Source organism: Nothoprocta perdicaria, unplaced genomic scaffold (genome assembly GCF_003342845.1).
Source record: "Nothoprocta perdicaria isolate Ctin4 unplaced genomic scaffold, notPer1 scaffold_175, whole genome shotgun sequence".
Taxonomy (NCBI): domain Eukaryota; kingdom Metazoa; phylum Chordata; class Aves; order Tinamiformes; family Tinamidae; genus Nothoprocta; species Nothoprocta perdicaria.
In genome coordinates this window covers 574,057-594,540 of record NW_020454927.1, presented here as the reverse complement: position 1 = coordinate 594,540, position 20,484 = coordinate 574,057, and the positions used below count along the sequence as shown (strand labels likewise).

General features: G+C 39.5%; 1 protein-coding gene across 1 annotated transcript in view; it reads left to right on the top strand.

Moving 5' to 3' along the window:
• Positions 1–13,949, top strand: part of GGH (gamma-glutamyl hydrolase) — a 14,481-nt gene extending 532 nt beyond the window's left edge. The window contains exons 2-9 of the mRNA XM_026036280.1: positions 564–678; positions 2,230–2,280; positions 5,387–5,471; positions 8,083–8,221; positions 9,022–9,128; positions 9,242–9,332; positions 10,084–10,221; positions 12,162–13,949. Of these exons, the coding sequence (XP_025892065.1) occupies positions 564–678; positions 2,230–2,280; positions 5,387–5,471; positions 8,083–8,221; positions 9,022–9,128; positions 9,242–9,332; positions 10,084–10,221; positions 12,162–12,283 (848 nt within the window). The 3' untranslated portion in view covers positions 12,284–13,949. The remainder of the gene's footprint in view (positions 1–563; positions 679–2,229; positions 2,281–5,386; positions 5,472–8,082; positions 8,222–9,021; positions 9,129–9,241; positions 9,333–10,083; positions 10,222–12,161) is intronic.
• The last annotated feature ends 6,535 nt before the right edge of the window (positions 13,950–20,484 follow it).

Below are 20,484 nucleotides of genomic sequence, written 5' to 3'. Positions count from 1 at the left end.
AAAAAAAAACAGGAAAAGCAAGAATTGCTTAGAACGACTAAGCTTGTCGTTCTTGCTTAGTTTTGCCTTTTCATGAGTTTGCATCAACATATGTGTAAACCTTCAGGTTAATAATTATGTGCTTTGATCCTCTGGAGATGACTGCTAAAACTGGTGTGAAAACGTGTTGAYTTTTACGCGGAGTGGAAGCTCTGCCCAGACGTAGGTTAGATCACAACATCACAGCATGGAAGATCAAGTCTTTGCTACTGACGTCTGTCTGCAGCTGAAGCTATTGTAAATAACCCTTGTTTTAAAAACCTAAAATATAGATCATTTAGTCAAGGAGCTCTACAACTAAGCACTTAAATAAAGCAGGGAAGTTGAGKCTTAATCTGAGCATGTGTTTGGTACCGTGTGTTGAGGCATCACGACTGACTGACCTGTTCTCTTGGTGTTCATAGTCATTTCAGGTGCTAAATAGTTATTACAACATGACATAAATTGCATAGTTTTTTTTTTTTCTTTCAGAGTGTAATACTTGCTGTTTGTGTAACCCTGACTCTCTCTCTTGGACCTTCCAGGTATTTTGTCACAGGAATGCCACTTTAAGGAGTTACACAAGTTTGGAAGTTCATATATTGCCGCTTCATATGTTAAGTTCTTAGAATCTGCAGGTGCCCGAGTTGTTCCAATAAGGTAGATTTATTTTATACACTTTATACAAAAGAATATTAATTGTTTAGCAGAAGGACGGCATCTTAGAGGCTCAGAAAGAAGCTGTGCTTATTTTCTGAGGTTTTTGAAACTCTCACACACACTGGACTGTCTCATTTTTAATATCGCTTTTTATAATCTTATGTTTTTCAACAAATTTAATATTTCTTTTCTATCTTGCAAACTGTATAAGGCAATTTTAATCTCTTGTTTTTGAAGTTATTCATTAATAACAAAGTTATCCATTAATATACATTAGCGAGCCTAATGTATATTGCTCCACAAACATGCATACTCAGCCAGACAATCTTCTGTCACAATTCCAAGTCCTAGAATTCAAGTATTGAAGAAAGAGTATCTGTAGCCCTTGAAGAACCCAAAATCCAGCTCTGATCATATGTTTGTGGGCCCCTAGCTCTGTGTCTGGTAATATTTTGGCTGTTGGCTAAAATGTAGCAGGTAAATAACAGAGCTGGGGACACTTCATAGCCAAGAAGCAGCCGTAAAATGCTAAATGCACTATATAAGAAATAAAAACGATACTAAAACTTCTGCAGAAAATTGCAATGGGTCCAGTGAAGGCACCATGAAGTGCTCGAATTTCAGACTGTTTTTCCTCGCGGAGCTGGTGGGGCTTTCAGCTGATTGCAGCTTCCTTGAGGAAACGGAGGCGTCTAATCCTGGTAGCTAAATCAGCGGGGGCAGAGCTGGCTGCTTTGAATACACCCCTGTGAGACTGAGCCTGGCAGTCCGGGTCGGGACCAGGGTGGTGTTTGCTGATGCTGGAGCCCTTCTCACCTTTCCACCCCTCGCCAGGGCTTTGCTGGACAGTGGGTGTGACTCCCTGTTTGCAGCCCTGCGGAAACCGGAGCTGCCGGTCTGCAGGAAATAATACCCATAGCACTGAGGTGTCCCATTTAATGAGTGACTGCGGAGGGGTCTCGRGGCCCTAATCCTGAGCTCTGCCTGCCAGGGTCCTCTTTTCAGGCCTGTGCGTCCCCCGTTCCCCTGAGCTGTTTCAAGTGAAATACTTGAAGTTTCCTTTAACAGTATTTTTTGAAAGAAACCTCGTTTGTGTATCTAGAAATCTGGGAATCTGGGAAATCTGTATCTGGGAAATGCGGATTGACATTCACTCAGGTCAATACAATTTTCCCATGTAAAGTGACTGTGTGTGAGAATGTACCCAGACTTTCTATGTTTAAAGTGTTGCCAGCAATAAGCTCTGCAGTGGAGTTGCAGATCTGTCATTTGTTGTTAAAACCCTGATTTGTGTCCTTATTTATATTCATTAATATTTCATTAGCTTTTTTTTTTTTTTCCTCGATGTGAGTGGCCAAACTTTGTCCTTGTTTCTGGAGGTGAGGGGCAACGYGTCAGATGAGGAATTTCTGTCAGGCCTTTCCTTCCATCCATCTGTGGACATTTGTGGAGGCCCCTTGTTCAGAACTGGATAGCCTTAAAAACTGTGGTTCTTTAATGGCAAAGTATATATTTCAGACCTGTCCTATAACTACTTTCTTGGTGTTTCAGATTAAATCTTTCAGATGAAGAGTATGATAAACTATTCCACTCCATCAATGGGTAAGTTTTGAGCTTTGGCTTTCTACTGGCATGGTTTTGAGCTCTGCTKTGTTTTCGGGACTCCTCTCTAGCTCTCCTGGGAGGCTGTGCTGAGCCCTGTGCACATATAACCTCTTCCGAGGCAGAGATCAGCATTTCATTCGGTGTCACTCCATCATGTTTCCCTCCTTGAGGAGCATGTCAGATAATCTGCACCAGTGCCAACAYTTAGAGTGGCATCTCTTACACTGGTCTGCAGGCAAACAGACCTGGCATTGTAGTGGGCAACAATTGACTTATGCCTTGCAAAGGAAATAGCTAATTTCCTCTTTGTTAATTTATTTTCTCTTCCCCATTTGAGTGATCACCCTCATTCTGGGATTCAATAGCACTTGCTGAGTGCATCACCACCCTTAGGGCTTCCCTGCGCCTACCTTCCTTCTACAGCTTTTCTCCCATTCTCCTCCTCTTTTATCCCCTCTATCACAGAGGTTTCTGATTTCCAGTCTTTGCCCTTGTTTCTGCTCTTTATGTGATCTTTCTATTGTGCCTCTTGCATGGCCTGTCTTACCCACGGAGATTCTGTGGCCTAGGGGTTTGTGAGACCCCAAGTTGTTTGCTGATCTGTGGCGACAATCCACCTGTTATGTTCTTAGTGCACCCGTATGCTGTTTCTTCTGATGTTATTTTAAATGTGACGTGATTTGATCTAGTGTAACACACTTCAGCTGTGGACTAAGCAAAGTCAAAACCTTTTACCCTTTTCTTGTGCTAAAATTAAAGAATTAAATCAGCTGATACTACCCTTAAGAGCCTTAATTTCATGTGGGCTTTTAGCATGTGAGTAGGCTACTTGTAGTCGTGAGATGAGCATTTTAAAGTGAGAAGGTTTTCATTTAGTACGTTTCTGTACATCTGTGTTAACCAACATGAGTAATAGTTGCAGATTTAGAGCTGTGGCTGCCTGGGGAAAGGGTTGTCTTTTGTACTCCCAAGCCTACCCTGTACGACGTGGTTCTCTACAGCTTTGCGATGTTAAGAAAGTGACATTTCCTCCCTGSTGAGGAGTCCTGTGTTGGAGACAGYGAGCTGATCCACCCCTTTTTTCATGACTGCAAATCTGCCCTTGGTTGCAAGACCTCCCATTCCTTTGGCCTTCCCACCTGCCTGTGGGCAGAGAGRGGCAGTAGGGAATCACTGCCCTTATTCCTCTGCCTTTCCTAGGATGTGGAGTGGGGTCTGTGCTGTATAGGCAGGCAAGGCTGGCCAAGGTTTCCCCTTATTGCCCTCTGCTGTAAGCCAACAGCTTTCACCATAGAGCTATGTGTAAATAGGAAATAAGACCTCTGTAGGAAAGATCTTCCCGTGCTATGGAAATTTAGAATCAACAAGAAATATATTCACCCTTCATGTTTTAAGACTTCAGCTCCAGGTCCTTTATGGCCCAGAATTATTTTTTACAAAATGGCTTCTTAAAGCTTTGAATGTTCTACTGTGAGGACTGCAGTTTTATGAATATAGCAATGTGCTTTTGAAATTCCCAATGAACTCATTCATTAGCACTCATCACCTAGAGATCTTTGGAATACACCTAGTTGCATTTCAATCTGCTTATCACACTGCCAGGCCATTATCAATATTGCTTAATGGGTTACTTCCTTGTTGCATCTGAAGAAATGAGACAGGCTTTTTTTTTTTTTTTTTTTTTTCCCCTCCTGATTAATGTTGGGCAATTCATTATACTTTGAATGAAAGAACCAGATGAACTGAAATTTTCACCACTTCTAGATAAGGATCATCTTACTTCTCTAATTATCTTATGTGTGATTATCTTATTTGTCTGTTTCTCTGTAGAAACTTGTAATTTGGCCTAATTTAAGAATACCTTAAGCTGCAATCATTTTCTATATTAGCAATGGAGAGTTAGGTGCTGTATGTGACTAGTGTTCTGCTTTTCTCTCGAATTCTTAGTGGCTTTTGTGCAGCTGTGTGCATTGCAAACTTTAAAATAAACCCAATCCTGAGTGTTTAAGCACATGTTCACTCTGTAGATCCTGGGGACTCTTTGAGAATGCTGCTTGTCCTTAGCAGCTGGTTAACATCTCATTGCTGCAGGTTAACATCTCATTGGTTACAGCTGGAAAAGATTTTTATTATTTTATGTTATTGGTTGTCATAGTAGAACTTGATTACTTTCTATGTCCTCATTTGTACATGTGAAATCTCTTCAAGACTGGCCTGTCTTTCTGTCTTTTTCTGGGTAGGCACACTGAGCACTGCCTTTGTTGAAATCATTTTGTGTGATGGAAAACCATTATGCAATATTTCTTCGATTCTGTCTCTTCAATTGCTCTATTCCTTTTGGCTATATTAGATCTCTGCAGCTAAAAGTCACAGATAAAGTACAAGAGTTCTTTCCCCGTTTTTACATGAACTTTTGATCTGCACTATCCTAAGAATTGCAGGGCTGCTGTTATTATTGCTTTTACTGAAATTGAGCAGGGGAATGAAGATCGGGACTATGGCTTTAAAGTAGTAGGGTGAGCCAGCTAGAAGTCCCCATGGGATTTGATAAGAGTCACAGCAAGCTGTCCTTTTGTTTACCAGGTAAAGTCTCTATGTTCGTTATTTCTGTTTGTTCAGCTCTTCCTTAGAGTGCGCTAGGTTTGATCACTACTTTGTATTTAAAAAAAAACCTTCCTCAGTAAAAGCACGTTAAGATTTAGGATGGGATTTAGTTCAAGATTAAGATACCTGAATTTGTGTGGCTGCATGAGCACAGTCTAAATCCCCATAGCAAAAGAGAGCTGGTCAGTACAGGCAGTGCAGCCTGCAGGGCTGTTCAGCCAGCCAGCCTGTTAGAGCTCTGCTGCCTCAGGCTGTGTGTTCTAGGCGCCACTGACTTCTCTGGCCAAATCTTGGCTCTCTGTAATAGGAGCTTAGATGTCTTTCTATAGACTTGGGGGTGTCTGTAGCTATAGAATGTGGTTGTCTAGAGGTGTATCATACCCTCAAGACCCCAACCATCTAGTTCTGTGCACATTGCCCAGGTTTTGGTTTGGTTGATGAGTTACTCTTTTTTTTTTTTTTTGGCTAAGGTTCTTTGTTCTTGGTTATTGTTTTGCAGGGTGCTTTTCCCAGGAGGAGGTGTGGATCTTAGGACTTCCAAATATGCCAAGGTTGCTAAGATTTTTTACCAGAAGGCACTGGAGGTAATTAATACGGAACAGTACTTGTTGTTGGTCAGAGATGAATTGCCAGGAGGCTCATATTTTCCCGGTTCCCTACTGGAGTCCAATGTATTAACTGTAAATCTGTCAATAAATAACCCATTTCTGGCTTCTACATAAAGAAATCCTTGATAGATTAAGATTAAAATTCCAAGCACCTCCCATTTTATGTTGTCATTGTACTAAAGAGCAAGTTCTTGGGGTGAGAACAGCCCRGTTCATTCATGTTATCTAGGTCTTTGTCTCTATTTGGAACATTAACAGCATTAAATCTTGCATGAAAAGATGCACACAAAATAAATATAGAATTTTCAGTCTACACAAAAGTTTCAGACTAAATGTAGAATTTTAATTCCTTAGGAGAATTTTCCGAGACAGATTCTCAAATAATACAATTTAAATAATGTTATGGCCCTCCTTAACACGTACACTACAGCTACTGAAATATTTTTTCTTCCCTTATTTACTTTATTTTCAGCTGAAGTTTATTAGAAATGGTACCACCAAAATAATAGTTGGAAATTTTGCCTAATTCTTACCCCAGCTATGAGAAACTATTGTCACAACAGGAGGCACTGGTTGCCMGTGCAGAATTCCTACCTTCTCTTGCTGTGGACTTTATTAGAGCAGTCAAGAAAATGTCGCTTTTGCAGGACCAGTCAGTTGTTGCAGTCAATTGCTTAAGTTTCCTAATAGTCCCTTCCTCTGGCACTGATGTGCTTATTTGTGCACGCACACACACGTAGTTGTCCCCATCTTTGCTCATTGTGGTTATTAATCTGTTACCTTAAACCTGAATCATGCTCACTTCTGTGCAAGACGAGCAGACTCGCGTGCCTGGGAACGTGCCCGCCGTGTGGARTGCAGCGCATGTGCTGGTATCCAGGAGCTGGGGATACCAGTTTGTTGTGGTTTTACTGGTAGTGTTTCCAGTCTGAACTGTGAATTTCTCTTGACATTTCACAATAATTAAGGAAATTGCCTATGTCGTAATTTTATAACTTGAGGAACAGACCCAGTAGAGATGTGTATGTGTACTTAAGGCAATTAAAAGGTGAAAAGTAATTTTCAGTTCATTGTAGGGAACCCTACTACCATATGTTTCCTTTTTAATCTTAATAATTGCTAATTCCTCTTCTTAATAATTGTTTTTTTAAAATCTTTTGAGATGTAATTATCGCTATAAATTATTGCTAGATTCACCAGTGTGAGTTGCAAAAGTCACAAGTATATTACAAGTGCACAGTTATCTGAATTTTATTTACTTATTTTAAATGCACAAATGCTATTTTTGTTTTCCAGTATTCCCAGTGAGAAAATTTTTGATCTGTCTCTGTTATAACATGAATGGATGGTATGAAATGTTTATCTGACTCAAGTCAATGGAATTTTACCATTGTCTTCAGTTAGTCAAAAGCTTAACTGAAGTGCTTTTTTTTTTTTTTTTCTCCAGATTTTAAATTAGTTTTTAAAGAATAGCGTCTTTGGTGTTTTCAACATGTGTTTAGCCTCCAGGCTGGTATTTATTCAAAGAGAAGATAAGAGACCCCAAATATTTGTGGTGCAGGTGTAATTGCTCTTAAACTGTAATCTGGTGTTTTTTTTTTTTTTTTCTTTCTGTAAATTCTTCCGTGTTTTGCTCGACTTCCATGTTTTGCTCAAAGGGGTAGTAATTATGTGGGCTGTTATTACCACACTGTCAATACGCAATCAGAAGACATTTTTATTCTAAGCCTGTAATTTCAGCTTTTCTAAAATGTTTTTGAGCAGCAGCTCTTTAAAGGGGTCATAACTGAAACAAATTCTAGGAAAAAAAAAATAGAGTACTCAAATTTCACAGAAACCTGTGAGACTTGACACATCTTGGCTTCTGAAGTGTGCTTGCTGTCAGGAATAAACAGTGCAAAAATGCAGATTTCCACTGTGTGTGTGTGTGTGTGTAACATCACATGTGCTTAGTTATGTGATAAAAAGCTACTTGTATTCTCTTCTTGATTTTTTCCTTCCTTTTCMTACCTTTAATGATTTTTTGCACTTTTTTTATTCTTTTAAAAATGACTGTCACTCTTTATTTCATGGTCTTTAAGCTCAGTTTATCTTCCTGGAACACGGGTCTAAAACTGCTAGTTAAACAAGCACTTTGWCTTGTGGCATGACACCAACATCACAGCCATGCCAATGATAAAATTTACATTTTCTTAGTGCAAATGGATGGGCACAGGCATTGCAACGAATCTTTGCTATGAAATCATAATGCTCCACATAAAGCAAACCATTATGATGGTTTCATAATGATGACGGGTTGTTTTGTGTCCCGTGTATTTTACAGAAGTGTTTCCATTTTGTGGTTTTTGTTTAGACTGTTCTCAACATCACTTACCTGCAGAATAGAACAGCTGAATTGCTGCTAAGGGAGTCAGTATGTTCATTTCAGTTGTAATTGTTCTTGAACTGTTATAATTCCTTTACCTGTAGTAGTTTTACCTCTCATTTACCTCTCAACTACACCAGAGAATGAAAAAAGCAGTTCTGTTCACTCTCCTTTCTGAAAGTCTTTAATGCTGTGTTTATTTYATTGCTTTTTATTTTGAAGGCTAATGATAAAGGAGATTATTTTCCAGTATGGGGAACGTGTCTTGGACACGAAGAACTGACCTATCTCACGAGTGGCGAAATTTTGCTTGCTAATACTAAAACAAATGGATTTGCGTTACCTCTGAACTTCACCTCAGGTGAAAAATTCTACTGCATGTCTGAATGTCTGAATTTTGCTCAGATGTGTAGTGTTTTATTCCATATAAAYAAGCGAGGCTGAATATTTGGGAGGTTTTCCTTTATTACCTTACCAACTTCTTTCTTATTAATTTCTTTCATATTAAGCTACTATGCCTTTTTTTTGCAAAGTCAGTTCTATGACTTTTAAAGAAAAAGATGTGAACACAAGCTGTTTGGAAACAGTAGAAGTCAGGACAAATCATAGTTGTGGCTCTTTAAGTTTTATGATAATTTAAATTTATGATAATTTAAATTTATACTAATAATGTGGATTTAGGTCCCTTTTCCTTTGTGAACTGAATACAAAATACCCAGGTACAAAGCCTGTCAAACTGGAGGAGCGAGTGAACTTTAATTTTCCAACTTGTTGCTTACATAGGGATGGAAATGAGCACTGTTCTGGTTACAAAGCATCAAGCATTGAAATCAGAGACTGAGAGGGAGGATGACCAYGCAGCATCAGAGGCAGAATATGGCCTCAACTGGTGTCTTCTGTGCATTTGTGACTAATCAGTCAGTGGACTGTGCAGAGGTYACAAATTCTGCTATTTGTTGCCATTGTGAATGGACAGGTCACAAAAAGCAACTGGAGGAGAGTCGTAAGCAGTATGCTGGAAACCCATTGGAGTTATTTTAGCAATCATCCTGTTAAATTATGATTTTGTGTTATAGAAACAATGTTTTAGTAATTTTGTCTCCTATCAGTAGCAGTCTGGTAACTGAGGATATCTTTTTTTTCTTATTTAATTTGTAATAGGTGCAAAAAACAGCAGGTTATTCAAGAATTTCCCTGATGATATATTACATGCATTTGCTACCGAACCATTGACATCAAACTTTCATGTGTGGAGCCTGTCCATGCAGGTATTTGATCATTTTATTTCATGAACACAAATATATTTGCTGTTTCAAAATAGAAATGAATGAGCAAATAACACATCCTTTATTATTATTATTATTATTTTTTCTTATCACAGAATTTCACAAAGAATGAGAAGCTACGTAACTTCTATAATGTTCTGACCACTAACACCGCTGACCAACTAGAGTTTGTGTCTACCATGGAAGGTAAGGAAATGAATTCCTCTGTAAGGAAATTCTGTCTCCCCGTGAGGGAGAACCTCTTAACTGTGAGGGTGACAGAGCCCTGGCACAGGCTGCCCAGGGAGGCTGTGGAGTCTCCTCTGGAGATCTTCCAAACCCACCTGGATGTCACCCTGTGCCCCGTGCTCTGGGTGTCCCTGCTGGAGCAGGGAGGGGTTGGACTAGATGATCTGTAGAGGTCCCTCCCAAGCTCAACCTTTCTGTAACTGTATGGTTGTAACAAAGCAGCTCTGCTGTAGAAGATGCCAATTTGTAAGGCAAGCTTTCTTTTAACACTGCATGGATGATTCCTGGCCCTGCCWTCCCTCTGCCCGTGAGGGTCATACTGTGTTTGCAGAGGTAATTTAGAGTACACAGCTGTGAGCATAATGACTTCTCTTACCTGTTGTTCATCCCCCRGGTCTGATGTTGCACTTCCTCAGTGGGGCATTTCAGTACCCCAAAGGGAGATGTACTGCACTCCTCCTTGTGTAGTTTAATCCATGCAGCGTGCCTCTGTTTGCTCATGCTGGCTCTCCTAAGATGCTCTCTACCTCATATATTGTATGAGGAAATCAATTCATCATATTGAGTTAACATCAGCTTCCCTCTTTCTTTTGGCAGCATTGTGATGTTTCCATAACTTAGACTTTAAATTCCTTTTGCAATAAGATTAAGCATATCACTCTTAAGGCAAAAATCTCACGTGCTTTGGTGACGAGTGTGTTTGTTGCAGCGTACAAATACCCAATTTATGGTATCCAGTGGCATCCAGAGAAAAATGCTTATGAATGGAAGAACTCATCAGGCATTCCACATTCCCCATTGGCTATAAGAGCAGCATATTACATGGCTGAGTTCTTCATTAACGAAGGTAAAAACTCCATATCAGTTTTTCGAGTGAAGTATTAGTAAACATTCTTGAAGAAAAAGACTCATTTTTCTTCTGTCAAAGTTCAGTACCTCTTACTGCTATATGAGAAGCTTAATGTAGAAGCTTGATAGGTTTACAAAAGTAAAAAAAAAAAAAAATTTTTTAATTTGTTTTTGGGTTTTTTTTGCTTTTGTTTCATAAAGACAGTGAAATAAGGAAAAGAAGTGCCCCATTTGTAATTTCCAGAGGCTTGTGACTTGAGTTTCTGTCATTAAATGTATTCCTAGCTTTGCTTTCAAAACCGTAGCACCAAGATTATAGATGCTGCTTGGGCAAAGTACAGAGATGTGTCAAAGGGCTGCCAAAGGGTGAACACAGTTTATAGCTGCCAGGCTGCTCAAGATGTTTTTGTTCTGCTGAGCTTGTAAGTTATTTGTTTATATCCTAAGAAGCTGTAAGCAACTAGTCTGGAAAAAAATGATAGTTTTTTTAAAAAAAGAAAGAATACTTTGTCCATTTGCAAGTTTAAATAAGTACTATAAGAAGTATACATATAGAATGTAAGTATACAGAAGTATCTGAAGTGATCAAACTTATTTTATTCCAGTCACTGCAATCTTTAAATTGAATGTCTTTGAAATTGTAAAGTCCATAAGCAATAGCCTGATGGAGTTTGATCTATAGATCAATCTGTAATCAAAAGAGTAGCACAAAGAAGGCACGTGGTGCTTTAAAGTAGTACAACATGTGCTGACCTGGTTAGAGAGAGTACAGAAATAAAGACAGTGCTTTACACAAGTTCAAGGCTTTTTTGTGTGCTGCAGTCCTGCTCTGCTTTGCAAAAATGTGGGAAAATCAGGAAAAATTCCTCATTCTCAATAACCATAAACTTCTTAAATAYTTTTTTCAATTTTGATAAGGTCCTTTGGGGATACAGATATAAAGAGGGAGAGCTGGGGAATGCATAAGATGAGTGTGTTTTCCTTTGGAGAGTAATACTGGGATGCAATATGTTCTCTAGTGCCTGTCTGCACTTTGCTACCTGCTTGTTTTGGCCATTAGCCAAGTAAATCAATGTGGCAGAGCAGGCGCCACCCCTGTGCTAGCAAGTTATGCTGAGACATAGTATATGGCAGAATCTATGCCCATATATATGTATAGTTAAAAATACACACACGTGTGGAGACACACATAATGAGCTTGTGCTTAATACCACACTGATGTGGTCACCAACTTTTGCATCTGCTGTCCTTGTAGTAGAGCAAACCTATGTTGATTGTATGTATATAGCCTTCATCTCACATATCAATTCTTTCAAAGGTATCAAAGGTATTTTTTGGTAGCTGTTCCCCTCCCAAATCAGTGGACAGGTAATCCAACTAATGCCATAATGTTACAGGAGGTGATTTTCTCCCTTCCCTCCCTTCTTTATGAAGCTAGGTAGGCAGAAAGCCTTCTCCTGTCCTCAAACCAAACTGCAAGGTGATGAAGCAAACTGTTTTAAACTGATATTTATATATGTGTATAAAATTATTAGATATGATTGTTTGCTAACTAAACCATTCTGTTGAAATTGCCTTCTCATATGCTAATTTTGACTTCGATAGGATTGTGCCCATGACAAATCAAACCAGGTTTTGGTATCCTCACCAGATCAGTCTGTACCAGCAGTGCAGCTTTCAGGAGGCCTGTATTCTAATACATTTCCCCTARTACTGTGAGAACTGCCAGTGTATCACAACTTCTTTCCTATTTAATACAGAAATTCTTCCATCTCCAGTAATAAAATACTGCTGTGACCGGCTTTCTTGTCCTGTATACCTAATAGCTACTGTAATTCTGTGTACTGTTATGCTATACAGCATAACTTACTTTGCCAAGAAATACATTATCAAGGATGATAACAGAAAAGTGATCTGTATTTTTGAAATATTTTACAGCCCGGAGGAGCTTGCACAGCTTTCCCACTAAAGAAGAAGAAACAAAAGAGCTGATTTATAATTACAGTCCAACTTACACAGGACCATTTTCTTCATTTCAACAAATCTATTTTTTTGATTGAGTATCTGTTCAAAGGTGCTGCGTTGCTATTTGTAAAAGGAATTATTTGTTGGGATTTCATAATTAAGCTCATATAATACACTGYAGCTTAGAGATTTTTCCTGTGTTTCTTTTGTGCTATTGAATCATTAATCTAAAAATTTATATTTCTTAAGTTAATAATTGTCCTAGATCACACTTAGATACAAGCCACAGGTTTTTGGTTTTTATTTTTGTTTTACTTTTTTTTTTYCTTCAGGGAAGACTTAATTATTTTCATTCTTAAAATGATATAAGGTAGGAAACTTTTGGTCTTAGGCTGATCTTATGTAAATATGTATGTAACTCAAGTCTTGATAAGAACTAGGTTGTTACTTGAAAAAATGATCAAGTGATAAGGAAGCATTATAACAAAAAGATATAAAAATGACATTTTACCTACCATTCATGAAGCTTTCCGCAGTACATTCAGCATCTGTTTTAGGCATCCTTATACTTTGTGGTCTACATGAGTATGAGAATGCAGTGTAAATTATGCATTGCAAACATAGGATAAAATAAATTTGGAAGGCATAGTAAGTGCTGATTCCTCATTCTGTTCTTCTGTAATTCACTTTCATGAATCCCCCAAGAATTTGTTTGAAAGTWACTGGAATCAGCAGAATGATGTGAGATGAAGACCTGCACTTGCTTGTATTTAAGCTAATAATTTATTTCGTTGTTCCTGCAGTTTAATGTAGCTGGAGTTCAAACTGCAGATGAATTTATCTGAAAAAATCTATTAATGTTAGCGTGATGTGAGAATAGCAGTGAGTACACAAATTCAGTACACTCGTGCCTTTTTTTATTGTTTTTTTTTTGGTCTGCTACTTGCTTAGTGACAGTTTTCTTCAGTCATTTTGTGTGGGGTCCAAGAGGGAACTAAGATGAGACAATCAAATATAACTTTCCTGTATTGTTAGTGTCAGTGGGAATTGGAAGTTTATGAAAAATCAGTCTGTACCTCAGCTGTCTGTTTGGCAGAACCTTACACTCCGAACTGCCACAGCTGAGTGAAGTGGGTATATTTCTCAGGTCAATGAAGTAAAGGATGCACTAACTTATTCTTCATAACCAAACAACTGCAAGGACAATRTGAAATGCATTACTTAAAATAGTTTGAATATCAAATAGTAAAAGGAAAAATAACTGTGAATACTGAAAAGACACTGTTGTGTGATGACAAACTTACCATGTGAACAAGAGAAAGTRGCCTCAAACTGCACAGGGGAGGTTCAGGTTAGACATTAGAAAGAATTTCTACATGGAAAGAGAAGCCTAGGAACAGGCTGCCCAGGGCAGTGGTGGAGTCCCTGTCCCTGGCGGTGTCCAGGAAACATGTGGATGAGGCACTTAGAGACATGGTTTAGCAGGCAGGATGGCGATGGGTTTGTGGTTGGACTTGATCATCTTGAAGATCTCTTCCAACCATAACGATTCTAGGATTCTGTGATTCTGTGTGATGTTACAGGCATTCACCTGATTAGCCAAAATCAGTAAATGGAACTCTCTTYTTAATTGACTTAATTATATTAACTATGTTATTAGATTCTTGACTAGAACCARTGTAAAAAGAGAATCATGGTCCCAGGCTGCATGTAGATAGAGCAACCAAAGTGCTTATGAACCAAGGCCAGTCTTCCATTTCTTTCTTAGGTTAAGGTCATCAGAATAACTCTGAAGAGTTTGCTTGAGTAAGGAATGCAGGAATTAACCATAGTGACAAGGACCAATTTTGCAAGTGAAATTACTACAGCTGCAGTTAGCAGACATCAGTTCAAAAGGGTATTACCATGAGGTGTCTAATGTGAGGAGAGAACAGTACTTAACAGTGCTAGTACATTTATAATGATTTCTTGTGTGTCTTTTCTTGGTGTCCTTTTTTTTTTATAAAGCCTTATTTGATGGTGTTTGTGGTTTTCTATGATACTTGAAATAAACTTTGTTTAAACACACGTGTATTTATTTTTTTCCTTTTAGATTCCATGGATAAAGTATTAATGTTCCTTGCTTCTCTCTTACTCCCCCTGCCCAATGAGACTCTCGGGAGGCTACTATCACTTTCATCYGTGTGGTGTTGAGAGATATTGCTCTGTCCTGTCAAGTGAAGATTTCCTGAGTAAGAACAGGATAGGTTCAGTGGCAGGAACAAGGCTCAGTCACAGTCTAGAGGTAACCAGCCAACACTGTAGTGATGAGCAGGTCAGGATCAAGCCAGAAAGTCAGATTGGGGTCTGAGAGGTCYGTGGTCAGGCACAGGAATCCTGACAGTCCTGGCAGCTCACGCGAGGGCCAAGGCCAAGCTCAATGTAGCTCCTGAGGCAAGTGGCAGAGGCCCCCAACGAGGCAGCCCACAGCTCCTCTCATGCRGCTCCCCTCACTACTCTGCTGTGCTCAGGACCCCGGTGCTCTGAATCTGCAAGCGATAAACYGCTGTCTGCAGCATTAAGGAAAACAAGAGCTTCTGTCCATTCCTTACCATTCTGGGCATCTTCCATCAAGTTTTGCTAGAGTCAGAAATATTACTGATAGGAACCTACAGCTGGTAAGAACTCACCTGGAAATGAGTTAAAGAATTTATTTTTAAGAAGTTTAAATAAAATACCTCCTGTCAGCCTTGAGTGATTTTACTTCCCCCCCCCCCCCAGCCCCCCCTCTTTTCATTGTTCAGGTGAAAGAGAGCTCAAAATTTGTGTATATAACTGGTAATTTTCAGAGTGCTGTAGAGAGAAGGAAAGGTGCATGCGGCCAAAACTCTAAGCTTATTCTGAGTGCAGCTAAAGAGCCTGTTTTTCTACCTTGCTATTTTCCAGGAGGAAAGATCCACTGACCAGTGAAGTAGCTGTGTGTGCTCTCCGGGTAATATTTAGACCCTTTTCAGAAGAGAGTTTGAAAAGTTCGTACTATTCTGCTTTTACCACTAGATGGCCTCCAAAGATCAATTTTCCATTCTTGATTTCTTAATGTGTTTCATTGTATCAAAAGTTCAGTGTTGTGTCAGGTTGAATGGGGTATTTATTGCACTGTGCTATTTAGTATGCACCAGGATATTGTAAGACAAGAAGAAGGGAGAACAGAGAACAAGGCTGTGAAGTCTTACTGGCAGGTCTGGCTAGATTGGCAGGACAGCAGGAGAGAAATGGAGAGAGTGGGAACAAGCAKAAAATTTATCAAATAGGGATCAGGAATCCAGTGAATATTTCAAACCTTTAAACATTAATTGGAGGTGACAGGAAYGGCATCCCTAATTTCAGGTGATTGTTCATACCTTTCAGCTATGAAATCTGGTTTGGTTCCTTCTTTCATTATGAGGTAAGTTAATCTAAAACAGGGAAGCTGAGAAGGGCTGAGAAATTGAGCTAAGCAAGCCTTTGCCTGGGATGTAGGAAAGAGCAGTTTGGGTATCTTCAGGCACAGAAAAAAACACAAGAATTGCATCCTGAATATGTGCCCTAAATATTTTAAGATATACAGGAAAAAGAAGAGCCTAACCCACAAGCTACTATGTGGACAAAAACTTCTGGGTTGACTAGATAAGCCAAATTTCTTGTAATATGGCAAAGCATAGATTAATATCTTAAGTTCCTGGAAGAGCAGAATGTGACTCTCTTCCCTTYCTAATTCTGACTTGCGGACCTTATTTTTAGCCTTCCTTTCTTGTCCTTGCAACCTTATTCATTGCTGTGGATGTCATTCAGCAAAGATAAAAAGGTGTCAAGTAGGGATGTGGTGGTTCTTTTCTTGGAACAGTGAGGAAAGTACAGGGACTTTCTGAACAACCAGAAAGAACAGTAACTCTTAGTTAATTTGAGAATTTGAGTTCCCTTCTCAATTAATTGCATATTATCTGAATTACCTTTGTGAGCCAGGACATGTCATCCTTACTTTCTCCACTTAACTTACAATGTTTGCAACTGTGTTTTAAGAGTTCTTTGTAAGATCTTACATAACTAAAAATTTTTAGAATCTTTCATCCAAGAAGTTTCACCAATTGTCTGAAAATAGCTGTCACTGTTTCAAAGAGCTCTCTCACCCAGACATTTGATCCAAGCTCGAGTTAAAAAGCCTGAATTCCCATGTTTGAGATTCTCAGAAGTACAATGAACAAATACTCCTCAGAACCAAGCTTCCTGTAAATGAAAAGTGGAAAGCGAAAGGTTAAACAGAGTCAATTCTAGGAATTGTATCTTTAGATCATTAAAAGCAATTGGATTGTCTACTGGAATATGTAGCTCCCAAGAATGATAGAAAGATTTTTTTTGATGTTCCAGAGCCTGTGATATATCATTGTGATCTTGCAGTTATAGTAAGGAACTGATGTTATAAATATGTACGTAATGTGTGTGCTTGTGCAATTGCTTGCCGTTTAGCTAAAGAGAATATCAGCAACAAAATCACAAACCATAAAACCACATTTTTTTAGCTAGGGATACATTTGGAAATTACTTCCTCCTTCTGTAGTCATATTCTTCAGTGCCTGTATTAAACCTTAAACAGGGAAATATAAATTTCCCAAACTTGTAGTTTGTTGGGTTTAACTCAGCACCTATGACTCTGTGTTAACCCCTAAGGCCTTACTTTCAAAAGATACTGAGACTTGCTCAGGGCAGAGTGCTATGGAAGAAACAAAGTAAAAGCATAGTTTACAGATAATCTCTTAGATTCTCCAAAGAGTTTGCAGCAGAATGAAAGTACTTCAAAGACTTTGGTCAGACCCATTCTGATCTTGGATGGTAATCTCTTAGATTCTCCAAAGAGTTTGCAGCAGAATGAAAGTACTTCAAAGACTTTGGTCAGACCCATTCTGATCTTGGATGGATCTAATTCTTACAATCTTTCTAAGCTCTCAAATTCATCACTAGGRTTTGTTCCTCTGCACYACTGATGGATTTTAGAGCCATTAGCAGCCTCCTAAAGCAAGCCTCAACAGGATATCCTGCGCTTCCACTGCAAAAGAGAGAAGATTGGACCACCTTGTTGTGTACTTTACTTAAATGTTCAGAATTTGTACTAATTATTTCTCTTTAGCATTTAAAAGAAGCATCTCAGTTCACCCACTCAATCAAAAGAAAAAAAAAAACAAAATAGGCATGGACCTAATACAACCCCTTTGAAAAGAGCACAGCTATCCTGTGAAAGAAAAGCTGGTTTGGCCTTCATCCCTAGGAGATCTATTCCTAGGAGCTTTACTGTAGGTTTCTCTTCCTTTCTTTGTGTTCAGACTCATCCTTGTAGTTTTTCCCGTTTGGATACTTGCTGCTTATGCTACTTTGCAGCTACTTAGGGAGTCTAGTTACTGCACCTTAACTTCCAGCCTCCAAAGTTACTCCTTTCAGCAACTGCTACCATACTCTTCCCAAATTACTTCTAAGTAGAGAAAGAAATCCACTTCAGATGCTTGCAAACTGGAGAACTCTGCAAACATTGTGTGCAGCACTATATAGCTCAGTGCAAAGAACTGAAGGAACGAAGCCCCATCAGTCTTTGTAAAGCAAGATAGGACAAAGTCGTGATTGCTGAGGACTTTTTCTTCTAAGATGTCTCTGCTGCCCTCCAGGAGGTACCTTCTCTACCCTTTCTGTAGGGATTGAAGYATCAAGCCCTCCTAGCTCAAGGAGATGGCCTGTAAAACAGCAGCAAGTGAGCTCAAAAATGCTACCAGACTGTGCAGGTCACACCAAGTTGCTGCCAGGCAGTTCTCACTGTGCTCTGCAAGATGGTGTAACTGGCAAAGGAAGGGATTTGCAGCATGGGCAGCGGAACAATTTATTCTTTTGAGTTCGGAAAATTGAGACCAATTCCATCTGCTGCCTTTGTATTTTGTAACCATTTTCCTAGACATAGGCAAGTGCAATGCCAGAATACAGAGTGCTAAAGTGTGCAGTCACATCCTATTTTAAGTTATTGAAACAATGTGACCTCTTTGACCATCTTTGTGAAATTATCTCACAATTTTCTCAACCATGGAGCTAGGAAATGTTTCTATCTGCTCAGATTCATTTTTTTCTTTTTTTTTTTTTTTCTTAGCGTCATCTTTGCAGGTTTGAATTAATTGAATTGGCAAGGGCAAAAGAAAAGGAAAAAGAAACTTTCAGCAAGTAATTGTCAGCTATTTCAGATCTGCTGGGAATTTCATTCTTACTCTGTATACTCTCTATAACTCTTAATTGTTCCTTTCTGAAATGCGAAGAAAATATTTGAATAACTTTTTCCCCCTTTTCTCTTGAACTACTTTGAACTCTTTCTATACATCATGTATATTTTTTCTTTAATCTCCCTCTAGTGCATGGTGAAAATCCTGGCATGGCCGATGTGAAAGAATTTTGTTTTTCTTGCAATAACTATGTTGAATAATATTGTGCATTCAGATACTGAAAAAGGCAGTTGTGCAGTGACAGGTTATACCTTCCTTTGCAAACAACAGAGTCTGTGCTCTGGAAAAGGGGGAACTGCCTCCCTTATATGGAGCAGGCTAGTGACACTGCTCTGACAGGCTCAGGGAACTGAGTTTAATAATGCTCTGTGTGGCTGGAGATAATTTAGTGATAAATCCAGGGGTGCTTAATTCTGTCATTTGACTGTTCGTAATAGCAAGAGCACARAATTAGATGGATGAAAAATACAAATGATGGGTCAAAGTTCCACAAATCAAACATGATCTGTCAAGTTACACTTAAAAAATTGAAGAGGGTTTCATTTCCCTAAAAACAGCACCCCAAGCTCAGCTGGCCTCCTTGTGTACTACGGTCCTACACCAGAGGAGTGCACAGAACATGCCATATATTTCTCTGTCATTCATAAAGGACTTAAAGTGATATTCCAAAAGGTCACGAAGTGCCAGATGATGTCCTGTCTTCCTTCTATTTTCGTAAGAGATAACACGTGCAGAAATTAAATGATTTCTAATTATCCAAATGAACRGATTTTTTTTTTAATTCTCTCCAGCAGCCTGTGACTTTGTCAGAGAAACTGAACTTTCTCCATAGCTCTTGGCCCTTCCAGCCCTGCTTTCCAGTTTGCTGCCTGTATTTCTTGATCTATGAAGAAGCAAACAGCCAGTCTTGCAATGTGACCATCCTTTCCTATGGGGCTTTCSCTATTAGAGCTACAACTGTGAGTTCAAAGAAAGATGATGGTGATAACAACAAACCTCCTGTGCATTTCACTGGAAATGAATGTTGATCYGTGAAGTGGCATTGCTGACAAAATTGCCTATATGGCACTAAGCAGATCTGCTCAGATCAGTTGTTCCCAGGCTGAAAAGTGAGAGCTTATTTATACAATGCCATAAGGGCTGGGGCTTAGTATTACAAGTAAAGGTGCTGGAGAAATAGTAATCTGCAGAACAGGACTTGATGGTTTTGTGGAGATAAATCCAGCTGGCAACCAGTCATGAGCCCTGTTGCCAGGGATCAGTATTGGGACCGGTCCTCTTTAATATTTTTATCGACGATCTGGATGAGGGAATTGAGTGCACCCTCAGCAAATTTTCAGGCGACACTGAGCTGGGAGGAAGAGTTGATCTACTTGAGAGTAGGAAGGCTCTGCAGAGGGACCTGGACAGCCTAGATCAATGGGCCAAGACCAACTGTATGAGGTTCAACAAGGCCAAGCSCCGGGTCCTGCACTTCTGTCACAACAGCCCCATCAGTGCCACAGGCTTGTGTCAGAGTGACTGGAGAGCTGCATGGCACAAAAGCACTTGGGAGTGTTGGTTGACAACCTGCTGAACATGAACCAGCAGTGTGTCCAGGTGGCYAAAAAGGTCATTGAGGCCTCCTGCTGCTCATATCAGCAACAGTGCAGCCAGCAGGGTGAGGGAAGTGATCATCCCCCTGTACTCGGYGCTGGTGAGGCCGCACCTCAAATACTGTGTTCAGATTTGGGCYCCTCACTACAAGAAAGACTTCGAGGTGCTGGAGGGTTCAAAGGAGGGCAACGAAGCTGCTGAAGGGGCTGGAGCACAGACTTAAGGACCAGCTGAGGGAAATGGGATTATTTAGTCTGGAGAAGAGGAGGCTCAGGGGAGATCTCATTGCTCTCTACAACTACYTGAGTGGAGGCTAGAGTGAGGCAGATATCCATCTCTTCTCCAAAATACCAGTCAGAAATAGGACATGAGGAAATGGCCTCAAGTTGAGCCATAGGAGGTTCAGKTTAGATATTAGGAAAAAATTTTACACG